The following is a 21580-nucleotide window of genomic DNA, read 5'->3' as shown; positions in this document are numbered from 1 at the left end:
ACATTCATACATTGCTACACTATTGACAATAGACAATAGAGCTTTTTTGCCTGCAAAATTTTGCAGAAACTGCAGTATTTTTGCTAATGTGACCGAACCTTAATTGTGACGGGTCACTAACACATTAATTACTATCTCTTACTATCTTGACTATGGCGACTTTAACGACAGTGAAGCAATTCACCTTTTGAGTTCATCCAGGATGTTTATCAAAAGCCCCTTTTTCTTTGGCTGAACTGTATTATGAAAGAGGCTCATAGTTTTATCAGCCCCTCACGTAGTCAGTCACATTTGCGTCTGCACGATTTGCTGAAAGTTTTACTACCGCTTTTATAGTATCACCTGTTACTCCGCAATCATGTATTGGCCTTGAGCCTGTATTAGCCAATAAGGGCCTTACAACGAGCAAACATTTTATAATTAAGGTGAGCGTACAGCCAAGGCGCCCGTTTAATCAGCTTTCCTATCGCTGTAATCCTAAAGGCCAGACCCAGTTTCCTCTGCCTCGGTCCGTGAGCAACTCTCCTACAACTGCACTTTCAGGCGGCATTAGCATATCAAAAATTTGATTATGATTGAACAGTTGTGCAAAGGCTGTGTTGTTAAAAAATGAATACTACTGTAATTTACAGTGTTTGCATTACTGTGCATTTACATTAGCAATACTAATAAAACCACATATACTTGTATATTAATATTTGGGAACTACTTGGAATTACATAATGATATTGTTACTATTGCACTTAATTGTAGTGACATGTAATATGTCTCAAGTTTTACCTACAGGTTTTTAATTACACATTTTGCAAATTTCCTGGTCTTGCAAAAATAATTGCTGTATCCTAGGAATGGAGAATATATCGGTACCAAATCGTTTATTGATATTAGATGTTTTTTATATTGTTGGTTGAATTAGACATATATTGGATATTGATTTGTTTATGCTCAATTTCCCTGTATTTACATTTACATCATTAGTTTTGCCGTCATTTAACGGTGGCTTAGTTAATCTTACAAACACTAATAATCTTAAGTAAATCTCAAAGTAAATTTTTTCGTACTGTACATTAAAATGTTGTGATGCTTAAAATGCTTCGGTCATGAAATGATAATAATTATCAGCTTATCCGTATCATGGACAATATCATTGCAAAAAATCCCAAACATTGTGCACATCTGGTTATAACAACTGTTTATCTCTGAAAAAAACAAGATTTCTGTAAAATGTCTATACTGTAACATACAGGCAAATTAAATGTTACTTCAGAGGATGATACATTTTGCGTTGGACAGGATGTGGTCTCATATCTCATTGCTAGTAAGCGAGACTGATGTGGTGGGCGGCTATAGAGCAGTATGAGGTTAGTGATAGTACAGAGGCTTAGGTTCTGCTCTGGCTGAAAGGATATCATAAAAGATGCACTCCATCTCTCCACCTCAATTCCGTCGCTATGGGAACAGACCTGTTGCTGGATGCTGAGCGATCTAGTGTCCTCTCCTGTATTGGTCTGGCAGCCTCACAAATCATATGGAAATGTCATGGTCCCTTATTTAGCTGAACGTATTTTCCTGTAGTGCTAGTTGGTTCAGAAATGCAAATAGCTGAGTCATGTTAAAAGATCATAAATTATAAAAGAGCATTATGCATATTCTTTTTTTTTTTTTTTTTACCCATCCTGAGGCCACATAGACCATTGTTAGATGGGTTAGACTGACACTGCTGTAGAAGTGTCATGCATGTGCCCCCTCAGATTTTTAAGTGTATTTTAAATTGAAAAAATATATATTTGATCATTCCTGTACCTCAAACAGCAGAGCATGATGCTAACAACTCAAAAGTCATGGGTTTGAATTCAAGGGAATGCATAAACTGAATGCAATGGAAGACGCTTTGGATACTTCTGGCAAATACATAAATGTAAATGTATAATTAAGTATGGATCTTATAGATTACAAAATTGTCAAGGTGGCTTTATATCTATATCACTTTTATATACAAAACAATAGGAGCATGGCATTCCTTCGTTACTGACAAGTGTTTTGCGTGGTTTGCCATTTGAAGTGTTCAACCATTTAACTGTCCTACTCAGCGCATTCTAGTCCTACTCAAAAAACACTCTGGTTCCCCTCAGATGTTTTCTGCAAGCAATAAAATGGCAGAGTTTTAGCAATTAAATGACGGTGCGCTGAAAATGCACAAATCATTATGACACACAACAAATTGCCTGGAAGTGAACGCTGGACATAAAACCCAGGGATGCGTGAGAATCCTTCCAGGTGACAGGTCTTTGATTTTGTCAGCAGTTTTGACTAGGTTGCCTCATTCAATGTTGCAGTAACCTTTAGTACATTTTTGACTGTCACTCTAGATCCTTCTTTATCAGGGACTTAATTTTCATTATGGGTTTAGTCATCATTAGTGACTTTATGTTGAAGAACATACACTTTGATGTGTAGTCAAACATTAATCAATCAGCACAACAATGCTCATTTAAGAGCCCCACAGCAACAGAGCAATCCAAGTATGAAGTAATGTCTGCATATAGTTACCCTATTGGCCAGCCACAGAGAATGATCATACTGACTAAGCGTTTCCACTACTGTGGGAAGCAGGCGATGTGTGAACAGCTTGTGTCATATAGCTGCTGTTTGCCAGAGACTAACATTGTCATTATCTGTGATTATGAATTTCCTTTCTTTTGTATTAACGTTATTTATGGGTACTTTTTCATTATTGTATGTTCCACCCCAACCCTCTAAATGAGCATATCTCTTTTTCCTGCTCTTATTAAAGAAGATTGTCGCATTTTTATGTGAAAATCATAAAATCGTACTGAGACTTGATAAGGTCAAGTTGTTTCTGATCTTCTGGTTGTATTAACGCAAACTGTAAAGGCTGTGAACAGAGGCCCTACATTAACTGATTAGATTCCAAGCCAGGCAAGATGCAGTTACGTATATTTTAGGCAGCAAAGACCATTTTCCATTCCAGACTGGTTACACTTCTAATGACAATGAGGTCTATGATAAAGACATTACGTCAACAATGACAAAATAATAATTACAATTTTCATTATTTGGTGATAGGGTAGTAGGTTTTTTATAGACATTGTTTCTTGTTTCCCAGGGGAAGTCATATCCATTCAAAGGGCCTTTCCCTCCAGTGTGGAACCCTCTTGCCTACATGGACTACAACAATCTCTGGAGGACAATGGACAAGATGGGAATGGAGGTAAAGGCCATTTTTGTTCCTAACCGGTTCCATTTGTTCCCAAAAAAAACAGTTCTATTAAGTGTTCTCCCATATACCAACGATGTTTCATGTATGTGTCAGTACTTATACATACACTATGTAAGGTTCTTTTTAGTGAACGAAACACGTAGACCACGACCAGTGCAGTCCAATTTTCAAGCAAACCAATCTGCAGTCAAATGCTCCTAACAAACATATAATCATCCGACGCATTACGGGGCGGCATTAAATAAGCTAATATAAAAAAATAAGCTATCCACTTGCATCTGATGCTGGGATCTGAAGTTTGTACAGAGACTCAAACGAGCTGTTTAAACAGGACGCGTCAAAGAGAATATTCCTTTACTCTTCTATTTGTCCTGTTGTCAGCCGACTCAAGCATGTGAAGTAAGTCAGAAATTGAACAGGCATTTGTATACTGTTTGTGATGTAAAACTATTTCTTGATATCTTGCTCTTGAGGCAGTCATATATAAATCCCACAATATCCAAATGAGCAGTGTTTGGAGCTTGATTACAAAAATACTTTTTTTATGAGGAGGATGTTTTAAGGAAATTTTTATTTCTTGATTTGTTCATACAGATATTTTATTAATAATTTATAAAATACTACTGAAAATACATATAAGTATAAGTATTGTTTAATTGTTAAAGTATTTGTCTCCCCTAAACAGACTAAGAAAAAAAATATATGAACACACCTTTCCTAAGAAGTGTTTTAAATACATATTTTCTTAAAATTATCTCATCATTTAGCAATGGAACTGCATTTTTTTTCTAAACATTTGTTTCTTACATATAAATTCTAGAAGAATCGTTAATGGTTTTGTTAAAGGATTAGTTCATCCAAAAATGAAAATTATCCCATAATTTCCTCACCCTGCAGCCATCCTAGGTGTATATGACTTTCTTCTATCAGCCAAACACAATAAGAGTTATATTAAAAAATAATCCTGGCTCTTCCCAGCTTTTTAATGGGAGTGAATGGAACCCTAGACTTTGAAGCCCAAAAAGTGCACCCATCCATCATAAAAGTAATCAAAACGGCTCCAGGGGGTTAATAAAGGCCTTCTGAAGCGAAGCGATGCATTTTTGTAAGAAATATATCCTTATTTATCTTATCTTATAATCTTAAGGTACCCTTCACTCCCATTATAAAGCTTTGAAGAGCCAGGATATTTTAGAATATAACTCAGATTTTGTTTGGTTGAAAGAAGAAAGTCATATACACCTAGGATGGCTTGAGGGTGAGGAAATTATGGGATAATTTTCATTTTTAGGAGAACTATCCTTTTAATGGAACCAGAATCAATTATTTCAAGTGAATGAACATTCAGAGTGCCTGATAGCAAATGTGCTCTTTAGATTCCTAAAGAAGCTCCATGGAGGGCCCCTCATGCCGAAGAGTGGGACAAGATGACCATGCAGCAACTCTTCGACAAAATTTGCTGGACCAGGTACAAAGAAAGGACCAATTAATATCAGGTTATTGTTGTTGCATATTGGCTATTGATGGCATATCCCTTTACCTACTTATTGCTTGCAGGGCCGCTCACCGCTTTGCCACTCTGTTTGTCAATGTGAACGTGACCTCCGAGCCCCATGAGGTGTCTGCTCTGTGGTTCCTTTGGTACGTCAAGCAGTGTGGAGGCACAATGAGAATCTTCTCTACCACCAATGGAGGCCAGGTAAGTCTTCAAACGACATTTTTAGCTCATTAAAGTTGTAGGCCTCACTTCAAAAAGTAATTCAGGGGACATATTACCACAACTTAAATAAATGCATGGCTGCAAGTTAAAAAATCCAATTTATTGTTTTACTGAAACCTTTTAGGTTGCAAAGATTATTTTGTAGAGTTCTGTTGACATCATAATGTTGATCATTACATCAACTTGATATCGTCTGTAATTTAAACTAAAATGTTTGCGTTAATTTACTTTTTCTTTTCTTTTTTTTATTAGGTTGTTGTAAATTAAATGAAATTGTCTTGATAACTGCAGTGGATTTCTAGTTCCCAGCATGCTTTGTATAGGACTGGATAAGGAGAATAAATGTTGAAATTAAGTGATAATTTATTTGTTTTTAGTGAAGGGAGAGACCTGTTAGTGTTTAATGCTGTTATGTTTGACATTTAAAAGAGTTTCTGTAATGTTGACGTTTTTATTGGCTCTAAAAGAAACGACTGCACTAATGCCAGTGACAAGTAATATCTTGCTTGTTCATTAAATATACATGTTAAAAAAGTTATGTTTGCATGTGCTATGATGGCTGTTGATTTGAACTGAAATATATAAGGTTAATTTGTTCCAGGGCTACTACAACTATGGTAGTTGGAGCGACTTAATTTTTTTGAGTAATCAGCTTTTTTAAGAAGTGTTTATGCTACAAATTAAGTTCCTCAAACTCGATATAGCTTGTTGGTTGAATGTAAATTCACTCAAAGTTATCATAACTCAAAATAATTGATGCAAACTGTTGTGTTAATTTTTTGTTGTTGAGCAAACGCATTATTTTTTCAGGGTTCATACAAGGTGCTTAAAGTGCTAGAAGTACTTGAATTTGACTTTTTGAAGTTTAAGTCCTGGAAAACTTTTGAAAACAGGCATATTGTTGATGAGGTACTTGAAAAGTGATATAATTATTAAACAATGGGGATGCATCGATATCGAGCTCATGTACTCCTACGATATAGGCCTACCAGGCATCGTGTGTACAGTGTGTCCAGACAAAGAAACACTCATAAGAGAAAGTATAATGGGGATAAAAAGAAGGCTGTCTATGCAGTAAATGTATCTTATTAGTGGAATATTAAACGCAATATAGTAACACAGCTGTGGTGCGCGAGCTGATAAGGTAAAAATGTATGGCGTTATTTTCCGGTCAAATGTCGAGAGCGCATTATTGTAGCGCGAAAGTACAGTAATATAATGCGCGAGCGCGAATCTCTCTGCTCACGCGCGGAATATAATGTGCCAGGCGCGAATCTCTCTCCTCGTGCGCGGAATATAATGTGCCTAGCTCGAATCTCTCTCCTCGTGCACGGAATATACTGTGCCGAGCACGAATCTCTCTGCTCGCGCGCGCGAACATGGCGCGCGCTCTCAGCTACACGCTGCTCTTGAAAGAATTTTCTCTGGGCTCGGTCAGAGAATATTCCTGCACTTAAAACGTGTTCAGTGCAATCGCGAATCTCTCTCTCCAATTAAAGAATATGGAGGACCAAACCAGCAGAAATTAAAATTTAATAAATGAATAAATAAACAAATAAATATGCGAATAAATGTAAAATAAATAAATTACTATTTATACTTTTATTTGCACGTTTATGTATAAGTATATATATTTAAAAAAACATTTTAATTTATTTATTTATGCATTTGTTTATTTTCAATTTGATTTATTTTCACATTTATTTATGTATATATGTATTTATTTGTACATTTATTTATTTATACATTTATTGCTCTGTATGCTAATGAGAGGGTCTTTTACCTAAGACATGCAATCGATCTCAGAGTGGCAGTGCTGAAGCTTTGAGGCCACAGTGACACCTTGTGGTGTGACCAAACAATACAAGAGGTTTATGGACGTGACTTTACAGGTCACGCAGGAAATAAATGACATAAAGATGGGCAACATGGCCAAAATCTTATATCACAGTTTATGTCCTTTAATATGCCCTAACTGTATGTAGATACCCAGTGGGCATATGATGTCAATTTAACATCAATATGACATCAAACATTATGTCAAAATGACGTCACGAAATAGGTCAAAAATGAAAGTCATATTGACGTCAAAGTGTCGATGTCAAGAGTTTGACCTCTGCTGATGTGATTAATTGACTGATGATTGGCCAATATTGAAGACACCTGATGTTAACAAGCAGAATCACTGAAGGAGAAAATCCCATATTTCAATATTCAAAATATTATATTAAAAAATGAATCATAACATTATTTACGCAACTGTAATTGCAGTGTAAATGCATCCATGGCTCCGCTGCATTAACAGTCTGTGTAAATAATATAATGCCATTCAGAGTCAGCGTCACACGTCCCACATCTGCAGTGCGAAGATGGATTTTGTTGAAACTGATTTTACTGGTGACAGCCCTATAGTAGTAATTAAACTTAAGAACTTATAGGCTACATGATGATGCATATAGCCTATATAAATATATGGAGGACCAAACCTGCAGAAATTAAAAATGAATAAATAAACAAATAAATATGCAAATAAATGTAAAAATAAATAAATAAATGACTATTTATACTTGTATTTCCTTATTTATGTATAATTATAAAAGTAGGCCAATGTATGGTAAACCTATAGCCTATAGCTACATACAGTTAGGGCATATTAAAGGACATAAACCGTGTTATAAGATTTTGGCCATGTTGCCCATCTCTATGTCATTTATTTCCTGCGTGACCTGTAAAGTCACGTCCACAAACCTCTTGCTTATTGTTTGGTCACACCACAAGGTGTCACTGTGGCCTCAATGCTTCAGCACTGCCACTCTGAGATCGATTGCTATGTCTTGTAGCATACAGAGCAATAAATGTATAAATAAATAAATATATAAATAAATAAATGCATAAATAAATAAATGTAGACAAATGCATATATACATAAATAAATGTGAAAATAAATAAAATTGAAAATAAATGCATAAATAAATGAAAAAATAAATAAATGTGGAAAAAATATAATTATACATAAATAAGATATTTATATAAATAGTATAAATAGTCATTTATTTATTTTTACATTTATTCGCATATTTATTTGTTTATTTATTAATTTATTCATTTTTAATTTCTGGAGGTTTGGTCCTCCATATTCTTTAAGCGAAGAGGAGAGATTCGCGATTGCACTGAACACGTTGTAAGTGCAGGCATATTCTCTGAGCGAGCCCAAAGAAAATTCTTTCAATAGCAGTTCCCGCGCCCGAGAAGAGAGATTCGCGCTCGGCACAGTATTTTCCGTGCACGAGCAGAGAGATTTGCGCTCGGCACATTGTATTCCGCGCGCCAGCAGATAGATTCCGCTTGCGCATTATGTTAATGTACTTTCCCGCTACAATAATACGCTCTCGACATTTGAGAGGAAAATAACGCCATAAAAACGCGCAGTGGCACAGACGCGCGAGCTGGTCGAGTACATCCCTTTAAACAGACATCCGTGGAAAGTTTGTAGTTCAATCGGTGGCAATGGCAAAGAAAATTAAAACGAGTAATCTAGCTTATTATTAACGTTAACTGACGAGTGAGAGAGAGAGAGAGAGAGAGAGAGAGAGAGAGAGAGAAAGAGAAAGAGAGTCAGAGAGAGAGAGCGCGCAAACTTCTGTTGAATGCTCTTGATTGCTGATCGTCACTCAGCACGTGTTATTTGGATGAAAACTAAATCGTATATGTTTTAGAGTGTGTTGTGTAATGTTTGAATACTATGTTATCTCGGTTGGTTAATTCTCTGTTTAAGAGCAGAGTTAATTATACGGCAAACGTATGAACTCCATGACATCCACGTTTGCACAGCATGTTTTTGTGCATCTCTTTGGCTTTTTCACTGCACTAGTATAATTACCATCTGTAGGAGAGCGTGGAGAACGACAGGGCAAGCGAGTGAGAGATGGGGGCTTTAGCGTCCTCACACTGTCTTTTAGAAATATTGGCAGTTCAGGAAAGCAGGTGTTAGAAATAGTGATATAAATCAAGCAGTAGCTGTTCAATCCGATGTTCTTGCCAAGTCCGATAGTCACTGCCACCGTTCAGTCTTTACCCCTAATTTAGCTAACCACAGCTCTCAAAATGGGTCTAGTTGGAAGGCAAAAAACGGACTTTCTGTGGAAGAAAGAGAAATGATTTGCTTTGATTGATTTGAGTGATTTACATGAGTAAAGAGGAAAGACGTACATTGGGTTAAAGGGCTTGTTCCCAGTGCATATTCAAAAACATGAGCCATAATGCCAGCTTTGACGTCAGTGATTAAGTTGCAATTAGTTCTCATATTTCTTCTAATTTTTTCTATCTAGACCACTAGAGATCATCCAATGTTTTTTTTTATGACCGATACAAATATTTTTCTAAATATTCAATAACTGATATTCCTAACCATTTAATTTGTTTTATTGTATAGTAATTTTATTAATGTTGTTGTTTTTATTATTAATACTATTGTTGTTATTATTATTAATATTATTAATAATAATCATATATTTATATATATATATATATATAGAGAGAGAGAGAGAGAGAGAGAGAGAGAGAGAGAGAGAGAGAGAGAGAGTAAATGTACATCATTTAAATAGGAGTATTCCTAAAATATGTATAATTTAATTGATTTATTATTGTTTTCATTTGTATTTTGGCCTTTGTCTAATTCTTAAGCTACATATGTACATATTGTTAAAATTGGTCTGTTTGTAGACCCAATATTAAAGAACCAGTTACCAAAAAAAGTGTAAATATTGGTAAAACAGCACTGACTAAAAAAACTATTTTCTGTCATAATGCGGCAAGTATTTATAGTATTTTTTCAGTCAAGCCACTTTTCTCATACAGGTTAGGTATTCAATTAGTTAATCTATGAACCTTGTGCCATCCCCATTCATTCCTGACAAATAATTAATTATGTAACCGAAATAGTGGCCACTGTATCTGGGTTATATATAGCAGGAGCCTCCTAGCAAATGTGTCATTTGATGGTATACAAATAAACCAAAGGACCGTTTTCTTTAAGTTGATAAAAAACTGTCACTTCTTTTATTAAAGATTAAAATAAAGAATTGTTTTAATTAAATTCCTGTTCTATAACCTGTTTTATATTCTGAATGTGTCTGATAAGGTATGTGCATGGTGGACAGTTTTATACAACTCTATCATCATTCTATCTCTGAGACACAGAGACACCTATTGGTGGATTAAAGAATTGCATTCCATTTTTATGAATGACTATTAAACTGATGAAACCCATTACTTACAATATCTAACTAAAGTGCACCGACAGTTTAGTATGATGCATGTGTGAGCTATTTTTGCTAAGTCTGGAAAACTACTTTCTGCTGCACCATATAACAGGAGCGCAAGTTTGCCGGAGGCGCCAATCAAATCAGTGAGGCGATGGCGAGAGAGCTGGGTGACCGTGTGAAGCTGGGCAGAGCTGTCTACAGCATTGACCAGACTGGAGACCTGGTGGAGGTCAGGACAGTTAATGAGGAGATATACAAGGTGAGAAGGTGCATTTGGAATGGACTTCTAGCATAGTGCTCACTGCAGACTACACCGTATATAATGACCACTAATACTTAAAACAAGCTTTGTTAAAAAGAATGCATCATGCAAACTTTCAAACAGTAGAATGCTATTTTGATGTCACATGTCCAGTTGTTGTCTAGGAAACACACACACACAAGTAATTTATTTCTATTGAATAAATATATGATAGTAAACATGCTTTTGGATTTGTAGTCAGGTCTCTTGGGCCTTCTGCGACATTGAAACATACTAGTTTGACTCTAATTACATGTCTTTAATACTTTCATTCAGCAAGGATGCAATAGATTGATCAAAAATAAGCAAACTCAAATCAGCAAAGCCATTTATACTGTGACAATATTATCACAATAATATTTCACTAATAAAATAAAGAGGAACAAACATTTTCATCATCTATAAAAATAAGAAATGTTTATTGAGCAAAAAATCTGAAGGATTTCTGAAGGATCATGTGACACTGAAGACTGGAGTTATGATGCTGGAAATACAGCCTTGCCATCATGGGAATAAATGACATTTAAAGGGTTAGTTCACCCAAAAATGAAAATTAGCCCATGATTTACTCACCCTGAAGCCATTCTAGGTGTATATGACATTCTTCTTTCAGACGAACACAATCGGAGTTATATTAAAAAATGTCCGGCAGACAGCCGTACGCATCGCTTTACGCCAAAAGAGTAACACTTGAACTTGGCGCACAACATAATGACAAACACGGTGGTCAATTACCATCATTACGTTGTGTGTCAAGTTCAAGTGTTACTCTTTTGACGTAAATTGATACGTACGGCCGTCTGCCGTTAAGCTAGTTATTTTAGCCGATGAAGTTTTAAATATGGATATTTTTCTTACACGAACGCATCGCTTAATTTCAGAAGGCCTTTATTAACCCACTGAGATGCACGCGTGTAGCACTTTTGTCATGAATAGATACGCTTTGATGGACTTCCAAAGCCATCCAGTCATTCACATGCCATTTCAAAGTTTGGAAGAGCCAGGACATTTTTTAATATAACTCTAATTGTATTCGTCTGAAAGAAGAATGTCATATACACCTAGGATGGCTCCAAGGTGAGTAAATCATGGGCTAATTTCAATTTTTGGGTGAACTATCCCTTTAATTACTCACCCTCATGTCGTTACGTTCATCTTCGGAACACAAATTAAGATATTTTTTGATGAAATCTTTAAAAAGTTCATAAAGAGATAAAACTAATCCATATGAATTGAGTGGTTTAGTCTCAAATTTTCTGAAGATGCACGATCGCTTTATATAATGATTAGATTGAATTTGTGCTTCACATATAAACATTAATCAACGCACACATCAGTTGTGGTAAACGCAAGCTCAACCATGTTTGCTTGACATGCAAGAACCAATAAGGTTCATTCTCATGTGTTACGCATCATGTTTCAGGAACAGCATGAGGGTGAGTAATTACTGACAGTGAACTTTTGAGTGAACTATCCCTTTAAAATATATTAAAATTGTACAGTTATTTTAAATTGTACAAATTTTTACAATATTACTGATTTTACTCTATCAAATAAATGCAGCATTGACATTTTAAAAAAAAATCTTACAGACCGCAGTTTTAGACATTTTATTGTCTTAACTTTGGCTATCCGATCAAATTTGTTACATGGAAATGGAAGATGAACTCAATTACATTGCATTGTGGTATACAGTATTCCAAATAAGTAGTGTCACCCCTTATTTTGTGCATGTATATGAAATTTGTATAATACACACAATATACATACTGCACAAATGGTAGTAGCGTAGCATGTTAGTCTATGAGTTCAGTAACCAGTGATGAATTTCCTTCTGAGTAGGCAGTATCTTACATCTCAGATGAGCTAAATCAGCTAATTTGAAGGACAAACGTCCCACTTTGAGGTATGTATCACCATGTGTGTAAGCTTGGTGGATTGTTATCAGTAAGCCACTCTTCATCCCTGTGTCCTGGCCACATCCTCTTTCCTGAGCTGAAAGCCTATTAAAGGCTTCTGCAGAGCTGCTAAACCCTCTGGGGGGGACACTGGTGCGACTATATTCAACAATATATCCATATATCTAAAACTGATTATACACTACAGTTCAAAATGTTGGGGTGGATAAGGCTTTTTTTATGTAAAAAAAGAAGTCTTTTATGCTCAACAAGTCTACATTTATCTGGTCAAAAACACAGTCAAATCAGTAATGTGTAATATTATTACAATTTAAAATAACTGTTTTCCATTTAATATATTTGAATATGCCATTTATTACTGTGATTGCAAAGCTGAATTCTCAGCAAATTTGTTGTGAAATTAATTAATTTAAAATCTTAACTTTTTTTTAAAACTATTAAAGCAAACTAAAACTCTTTTTGTTATATACAAAGTCACAAAGACAGGTGTGATTTCAGAGAAAGCTTTCAGATAGAAAGGATATTTTATGTGCGGCCTTCCCTACGGCAGCTTTAAAGCCACCATGAAATCAAAATGGACCATTCTTATTTTTTATTTTTTTGCTGTTTATTTTTCATGCACATTATTATTATTATTATTATTATTTATTTATTTATTTATTTATTTTTATTTATATATATATATATATTTTTTTTTTCTTTATTTTTTTTCTTACTTGTAATCTTTAATCAAAATAACTTCCCCTCTATCTTGTAATGACGTCTGTTCTCTTCTCTTCTCTGATGACGTGTTTGCTGGCATGAGGGCGGGACAGCCTGTCACTCTCTTGAGATCATCCAATCACAACAAGACAATCAATTCTGGATGGACAAAATAAAGTCCCGCCCTAATTTTTTTTTTTTTCAAGAAGCTGTTTCACTTGGATATGTTACATTAGGGGACAAAAAGACAATGACAACTTCCATTTCATGCCGACTTTAAGTATGTTGTTGATGATTTAAGGGGTTTGATCCTGCCACCTGTTACTTCAACAGTCCTTTTAACTCTAAACTCTCTGAAATTACTTATATTTGTAAAATGTTTTTTTTTTTATGGCTTTTCTTTCTTTCTCTGTTCTTGTAGGCCAAATATGTCATACTTGCCATACCACCTGGGCTGAACTTGAAGATCCATTTCAACCCTGAATTACCCCCTCTGAGGAACCAGCTCATTCATAGAGTGCCTATGGGCTCAGTCATCAAATGCATGGTGTACTACAAAGAGAATTTCTGGAGGCAGAAGGGTCTGTACCTCTTGCCTATTTTCCATTAAATTAAATCACTTAAAAGCAGTTAAAGGGTGTTTTCACACTTGTAGTTTGGTTCTTTTGGTCTGGACCAAAAAAAGAAGATAATACATTTAGTCCTGGTTCACTTAGTGTTTACACTGTCACTTTAAAGGAACCTAAAGATAATTTAAAAAAAAAGTATTTTGCGACAGACTTAACGAACATCCAAAACTATGCTGTGTTCTTATGGGATTAGATTTCGGTCACAATTCTGCGCGCGCAAGATCACATTTTGAGCGCGCAAAGGGGCATTTTGCACGCGTGTGAACTGAGTTTTGCGGAGAAATGTTCATATCGCAGATAAGAAAATATTTTGAGCGAACGAAAATACATTTTGCATTTAAAATAAGTATTTGGATGTGCGCAGACGTTCTCTTTCGCATGTGCAAAGTTTCACTTTCTTGCTCCTTTCATACCAGCCGTATGCGCTCTCTAAGTTCTAACTTCTTTCTGAACTACAAGTTATGTAATTAACATTAGTGAAATATGAATGTGACCGAGCTGGGGTCTCAAATTTTACACATTTTCAACTTCTCTGCTGTGAATGTTTTTGTTTACTTGAACTTAAATTGAAGTTTTCAATCCATTAAACATAAACTTCTTCCACCATGTATTTTCCTCTTCCACAGTCGGTGATGCAGGGAGTCTTTTGATTGGTTTTCAAGCCAGCCAATCAGAATTTAGCAGCCTCATCTCTGATTGGCTGGAATTATGGCATATTGTAATGCTGGGTTGTGTTGAGCAAGCGAGCCGTCTGTGCTTAGAGAGCGCGTACGGCTGGCATGAAAGGAACAAGAAAGTGAAACTTTGCACATGCAAAAGAGAAAGTCTGCGCACATCCAAATACTTATTTTAAATGCAAAATTAATTTTCGGAAATATTTTCTTATCTGCGAGACGAACATTTCTCTTCAAAACTCAGGTCAAGCGCGTGCGAAATGCCCTTTTTCGCGCTCAAAATGTGATCTTGCGCGCTCAGAATTGTGACCGAATTCTAACACCATATGTTCTGAGCTAAATGTGCTCGTTGTATGTGTGTTCCTATGATGGTATTTTGAGCAGCTAAGGAATCGTGAAGAGTTTTTAAAATGTGTAAAGGAGTCAAAACAGCAGCAGGAATTCCTCCATTGTACACAAACGAAGATTTGCTGCAGGAAGACGGCGTTTCTGACACCTGCACTGAACTGTAATGAGCAACGTAGCTCCTATGAAGAGAAAAAAACAAGGTTCTGTCCTCAAGCATTCTGGCCTTTTTATGGTCTTTTTATGGTGTTTTTGTTCGTTTAGACATGTTTGTCTAAACATGTTCGTGTTTGGTCCACGTTGTGTTTATATTTTTGCCGAATTGCACCAGATTTTGTTTAGAAGCGGACCTAGACCCGCCTTTTTAGGAGTTTTGTTTTGCTTGTTTGGTGCGCAGCATGATTTGCATGGCAGTGTACACACGTAATCAAATGAACCGCACTAACAGAGCAATCGCAACAGAGTTGAACAAGTATGAACACACTCTTAAAACAAAGAGTGGGACTGAAGTGGCTACACACAGTTTTAAAACTTAAAACTATGAAAAATCTTTTTTTTACATGAAATAAAGCTCAAATAAAATATATAAATTTTAGATGAAAATGAGAAATGTTGACTTGACAACCTACTGAAATAACAGCTGAAGTGCTAAAATTAATAAAACTTTAAGTATAAAGGAAAGATACATTGAAAAAGTAAAAAAAGACAAAAACATAATTATTCAAATGAAAACTGAAAATATAAAAATAAAAGCTAATTCAAAATATAACCATATATAAATACTAAATTAACACTGGCTACACATGGCTGTTTTGATTTTTCAGGATATTGTGGCAGTATGGTGATCGAGGAGGAGGAAGCGCCTATTGGTCTCACGCTTGACGACACTAAGCCTGATGGGTCTGTGCCTGCTATAATGGGGTAAATAAAGCGATGAGCTTTCTATTGTAGGATGAACGTAAACTGCTCACAAAATAAATGAGATGACAGAACAGTAAGCTGGTTCTTTCTCTTTTACAGTTTCATCCTGGCACGAAAATCCAGGAAACTAGCAGGCCTGACGAAAGATGAGAGGTAGAAATGTCTGTTTTCATATTAGTACAATGTCACTATACTTTGCTGAAATTATTATTCTTACCAGAATGTTGTCAACCATTTCAGAAAGAGAAGGATCTGTGAGATTTATTCTCGTGTGCTCGGCTCAGAGGAAGCGCTACATGTGAGTCTCCATGACCAGAAATCATCCTTTAGTCTCAAAATTTTTTGATGCTTACTTTTTATGGCGGTCTATTTTTCTCAGCCTGTGCACTATGAGGAGAAAAACTGGTGTGAGGAGGAATACTCTGGTGGCTGCTACACTGCCTACTTTCCCCCTGGTATCATGACACAGTATGGCAGGTTAGTGTACCGTACCTCCAGAAGGAGCATCTCTGATTCAGCATTATACTAGACCAAGGCTAAAGAAAAAAAATCAACATGAGACGATGTTTCTCTCCATTTCAGGGTCCTGCGGGAGCCTGTGGGCAGGCTGTACTTTGCAGGAACTGAAACGTCCACAGAGTGGAGCGGTTACATGGAGGGGGCCGTGCAGGCGGGCGAGAGAGCCACTAGAGAGGTGGGTTCTCAGCCATTAGGGTTTAGTTAATGAGATCTAAATTGTTCAACCCAAATTTCCTGTTTCAACATCCTCAAGTTTATTGACTTTCATGAGCATGTTCAGTTTGAATCCCACATTAAATCCCACTGTTTTCTACACATTCATAAACAAAACTTTATTATCCATAAATCTTGTGTTGGCTTGTTTTATTAGTTCTAGATGTTATTGTTATTACAACCTTGCTGAATATGTGTTAAATTCTTTCAACAACAATTGTACTAACCTAAATGCCTTAATTGTAAATGTTGCTGAAAAAATCAAAATACTATATGCTTTATTCTTCCAGATTTTGTGTGCAATGGGAAAACTCCATGCGAGTCAGATCTGGCAGTCAGAGCCTGAATCACTGGTATGAAATTCACTTTTTAATTTTAAGAAACATTTTCTATATGCCATAAATTTAAAGAAAACCTTCTTTGGGACCTTGAACAAGTACTACTCTAAACCCTTTCCTCAGGATGTCCCAGCCCGGCCGTTTGTCACCACATTCTGGGAAAGAAACTTGCCATCCGTTGGAGGGTTCCTCACGTTTATGGGCGTATCCTCATTCCTGGCCCTGGCCACAGCCGCAGGAGTGGTCGCCTACAAGAAGGGGCTCCTCCCACATAGCTAAAGCCCCGCCCACTTTTACAACCGGTCCTCTGTGACCTGGCCTTGTGATTGTGGCGTTCAGTCATGTAATCACAACAACAACTGCCTGGGTATGTGGCCGAGTTACTTAGTTGAGATTTGACACACAATTGCTCAGTCATTGTAAAAAATTAACCAAGTGATTATTATGGCATAATGATTAGTTACTAATTGTTAATGTGGGAATTGCCCTGTCAAAGTGTTCACAAACTAGGCGACAATCCGCAACCATTCATTGTGTGTGTGCAAGTTTTTGTGTTTATCGCCAGTCTTATTGATTACCTCTGCTAATTTCAGGTGCTGTTCTCAGGAACTAATTAATTAACCTTCCAAAATATTGAAACAACATTACAGAGATTATATTAGCATTTAGCGATGGATTTTGTTGTAATCTGTGACGGAAAATATCTTCTCTACATCACAACACAGAAGCTGTATTAGCTTCAGCACAGTTCACTATATCATTCATGAGAGAAGCAGTGGCTGTTCATGTCAAATTTACTCTTGATTCTCAACATGCCATCCATGACGATGTCAAACAACAATTAGTACAGACTGGCTTTGTGTCTGGTAGTATAAAGAAGTGGCGTTTATCAGTCATAGAAAGCTGATTTGAAAGATGTCCCAATGTTTAAAGCTGCTGTGTTTGATTGTGTCTGATTGAAAAATATAAAAGCATTTGAATGTACTTTTACATGATGTAATACAGAACAGTGTATACTTGAAATATGATTTTTTTTTTTGCATTTGCATTTGCTGTCAACCATCCATTGTTTAAGAATCCCATAGTATATTATAAATAGTAAAAAAAATGCTAAAATTGAATTAAATTTAAATTGTTTAAAACAAATATAAAGACTTTCCCTGTTTATCTAAATGGTTTAATGAGAGTTTTGTTTCCCCCCATCCACCAACTTTGTTATAGACAGACAGATGTAAGTGGAAAGCATCACCTTCCTCGCCTTCGTAGCAGTAACCTGTGCAATATTGTTTCCAGAACAATTATAATATTATGTATTTTATCAAATTTAACACAAAATGCATAAGAACATTTCATTGTCTAAAACTGTATTGAAAAGGAGGTGATGCAGCCCAAAACATAGACGGATATAAAACTAAAATGTATTATGTGTTTAAACCTGAAGTGTGTAAATTTTGTTGTTCCAAAGATGCGTTGTAACTGTTGTTTGTGGTGCCTTAATCTGATGTAGTATTCCTTATTTCTCAAGTGCCTCCAGTCTTGAACATTGCTTTCTAAAAACGAGCTCTTTTCACAGTCATAACCAGAATTTCTGAAGATCTTTTGGTAGAAAAATCTGCATTGAACTCGAAGTGACATTTAAAAAGTTTCTGTGTGCTGCTCTAATCTTCAGCATGCTGTACAATCAAAAGCTCTCACTACAGCTTCCTGAAGAAGCCACTGATGATTCAGGACTGACAGAATCAGAGGCAAAGCCACTCCTGACTGTTGATTATAATGTTGGATAAGAAAGCTTACAATCCATGACTTAAACCATAGTTGGTCTACTGTGAACTTAGTAAAGAACAGGTGATTCTTTAGTCCTGACATGTAGTTGCTGTAACTCCACCACCTGGTGTGCTAGTGAATTGTGCCCCTGTGTGTGTGTTGCTAATGCTTTTCTGAAACCACATAAAATGGCCCTGTTTATCCGGTCTGTTGTCGTCTGCTCAAGGTTTGCCTAGCTGCCCTGCTACGATCCCTATGTCTGATTTTGTGTGCGTATAATAATGTCCAATGGTCTAGTCTTGTAATTACATTATTTGATCTCTTTGTACAAATCCAGTGACTAAGCTGATAATAAAAGTGTGATTTACCACCAGTCCAAGAGTATGCTGTTCCTCTGTTATCTGTGTGCATACAGAGTTCTCATCTGAGTTTCTGTCCTTTTAAAGTCACAAGCTTCTTGATTGGTGTGACTTCCTCCTTCAGGGGAGAGAACAGATGAGGGTTCTGGCAGACGAGAGCTCATTTCAGGGCAAGGACTTCCTCTGCCACATTTAAGTTCCTTGGGCTGGATGGAAGTAAAACTTGTTATACAAATGTTCTTTTCTTGCCATGATTTATTTTTATTTTTACATATATTTTTAACATTATTTTGAAATTATATTGCCAGAAGAAAAAAACAGCAGATAGACAGATTTGGCTTTAAGAGGTTCAGTTCTTTGTTTAACCATTAGGTGGCGCCTGTGTACCACATATGTAACAATAGTAGTTATTTCTACTGGGGTTCATTGGACAATGAAACTGAAACACCTGGTTTTAGACCTAAATAATTTATTAGTATGGTATTGGGCCTTCTTTTGCAGCCAATACAGCATCAATTTGTCTTGGGAATGACCGATACAAGTCCTGCACAGTGGCTAGAGGGATTTTGAGCCATTCCTCATCTAGAACAAAGACCAGGTCACTATGTGATGCTGCCGGAGAAAAAACATTTAGATCTGCTGACTGTGTAGGCCATAGGAGATGTTGAGCTTCACATGCATGTTCATCAAAGCATTCTATCACAAGTCTTGCTGTGTGTATTGATGCATTATCATGCTGATAGATGGCACCAGCGGCACCCCCTTCAGGGTACAATGTTTGAACCGGGTCCTCCAGAATGGGTCAGTAGGCCTTGGCAGTGACGCTCCCATCAAGCACCGTAGGGAATGCCATAATTTGCACTGTTGGCTCAAATGAAACTGACATTTGGCATTGCACGGATAACCAAAGGTTTGGCTATAGAAGCTACATTGACTCTGTGGAGCTCCTGGCAAACAGTTTTGGTGGAAACAGGAGAGTCGAGGTGCGCATTTAATTCTGAGGCGAGTTGGGCAGCAGTGGTTTTATGTTTTTTGGATACAATCCGGCTCAGTCTATCTATCATCTAATCAACTGATGTTAAAAATGCACAAAAAATTAAAGCTACATAGTTTGAACAGAAAGTATTCAAAACATTAACTATAGTGATCTCATATTTTTTGTTGAAAAAGTCTCAGAGAATCAAACAACTACATGTGTTGCTCATAAAAAGAACTTAAAGCACACGCTGAAAAAGGCCATCGCTGCCAATGCCACCTCCATCGTGTGTCCTTTTGTCTTATTTGTCTTTAAACAACAGCAAGGTAAATGCCAATTCCCTTTTTTTTTTACAAATGGGCGAATTAATAGCAACCCCAACACTATTTGCTCTATGAGAACACAGAGAATCTGCCAAATGTTATCGCCTCGTCATCACTCTCAACAATGTCTCTCAAAATCCCAGCTAAAAGTTCAAAAAGAAGCATTAGTGTTGTATGGAGATAAGGGAAGCTAGGATATCATATCGCCAAATGATACTTTGAAGTTGTATATGCTGAAAATAGGCTGAAATGCAGAGGGGCGGGGGAGGGGGGGGGGGGTACAAATAAATTTGTGTGATAAGCACTGGATAAGACTCTCCTCCAGACCAAAGAGAAAAAGAACAAAAGATGCATCACCAAACACCATCAAACGAGGGAGAGCAAATCCCACATAAAAGGAGTAAAGAAAATATCCTGAAGACACAATTTAGAGATGACCAGGGGTCCTTATAAGAATTTAGCGTTCATGCCAAACTTTATTAAGGAATGAGGCTGTGCTGTATAATTTGCTCAGAGGCCTAATTCAAATAGGCCTAATACAAACGACTCTTGAGAGTTAATCATAAGATATTAATGAAAGGGACTGGTGAGATGCTGATTTGTTTCTCTGATATCTTAGTGTATGAGGTTCCATTTGTACTATAGATTTGTCCTTGTCTACAGTCAATGTCTACTTGTTCAGATAAATTAGTAGGCCTATATGTTGATGTGTATGTTCCCTGTTTATGTTGTTCTGTCATCCTTAGTCTTCTTCTGTTGTCCTTATAGTAGTCTTGTTCTGTCGTTTATGGAAGGCTGTTTCAAACAAAACGTATTAGGGCGGATTGTGATATAAAAACAGAAAACAAAATAAAAGTCTTATTCAAACATCTAATACAAAACTATATACATATATCACCTAATTATCCGAATTGTGTGCATTTTTAGAACACACATTATATAACTTTTAGACCAATTTTTTCATTGGCCTGAACAAAAGCGGCACGAATGAAAATGTAAATTCACTCTCTGACAGGTGGCGTTTATGGAACAGCAGAAATAGGCTATAGCAGTTCCCAGGTTATTTGAGAACAAAGCAGCGTTGCACTTAAAAACACAACTTTATTCATTATTCTGAGGTAATGTGGAATCGAAACTTTTCTGAAGACAGTATTTTCAGAGATACACTGGGTCTTTCACTGTTCATGTATTATTTATTTGCTGAATAAGTGAGCAACTGTTGGCCATTCAAGGTTTATTCAAATTCAATTGTTCATTCAGTAGATTGATTTTATTTAAACTGTGAATTTAATTTAGGACAGTGAAAGACCACAAACCAGAATGTCTGAATTAAGACCAACATTCTGGAGGCACCTTTTCAATTCTTTGGTCA

The 21580-nt window shown here is 36.3% G+C and overlaps 1 protein-coding gene across 1 annotated transcript in view; it reads left to right on the top strand.

Annotated features, from left to right (window-relative positions):
* mao (monoamine oxidase) overlaps positions 1–18923 on the top strand; it is a 40630-nt gene extending 21707 nt beyond the window's left edge. Inside the window, exons 4-15 of the mRNA XM_077215456.1 lie at positions 3128–3232; positions 4618–4709; positions 4799–4940; positions 10335–10484; positions 13569–13728; positions 15620–15716; positions 15816–15869; positions 15957–16014; positions 16096–16193; positions 16299–16410; positions 16739–16801; positions 16910–18923. Of these exons, the coding sequence (XP_077071571.1) occupies positions 3128–3232; positions 4618–4709; positions 4799–4940; positions 10335–10484; positions 13569–13728; positions 15620–15716; positions 15816–15869; positions 15957–16014; positions 16096–16193; positions 16299–16410; positions 16739–16801; positions 16910–17065 (1287 nt within the window). The 3' untranslated portion in view covers positions 17066–18923. The remainder of the gene's footprint in view (positions 1–3127; positions 3233–4617; positions 4710–4798; positions 4941–10334; positions 10485–13568; positions 13729–15619; positions 15717–15815; positions 15870–15956; positions 16015–16095; positions 16194–16298; positions 16411–16738; positions 16802–16909) is intronic.
* Positions 18924–21580: the final 2657 nt, after the last annotated feature.

Source organism: Siphateles boraxobius, unplaced genomic scaffold, assembly GCF_051911475.1.
Source record: "Siphateles boraxobius isolate OS27281-9 unplaced genomic scaffold, OSU_SipBor_1 7, whole genome shotgun sequence".
Lineage (NCBI taxonomy): Eukaryota > Metazoa > Chordata > Actinopteri > Cypriniformes > Leuciscidae > Siphateles > Siphateles boraxobius.
This window is presented reverse-complemented; position numbering and strand designations above follow the sequence as displayed.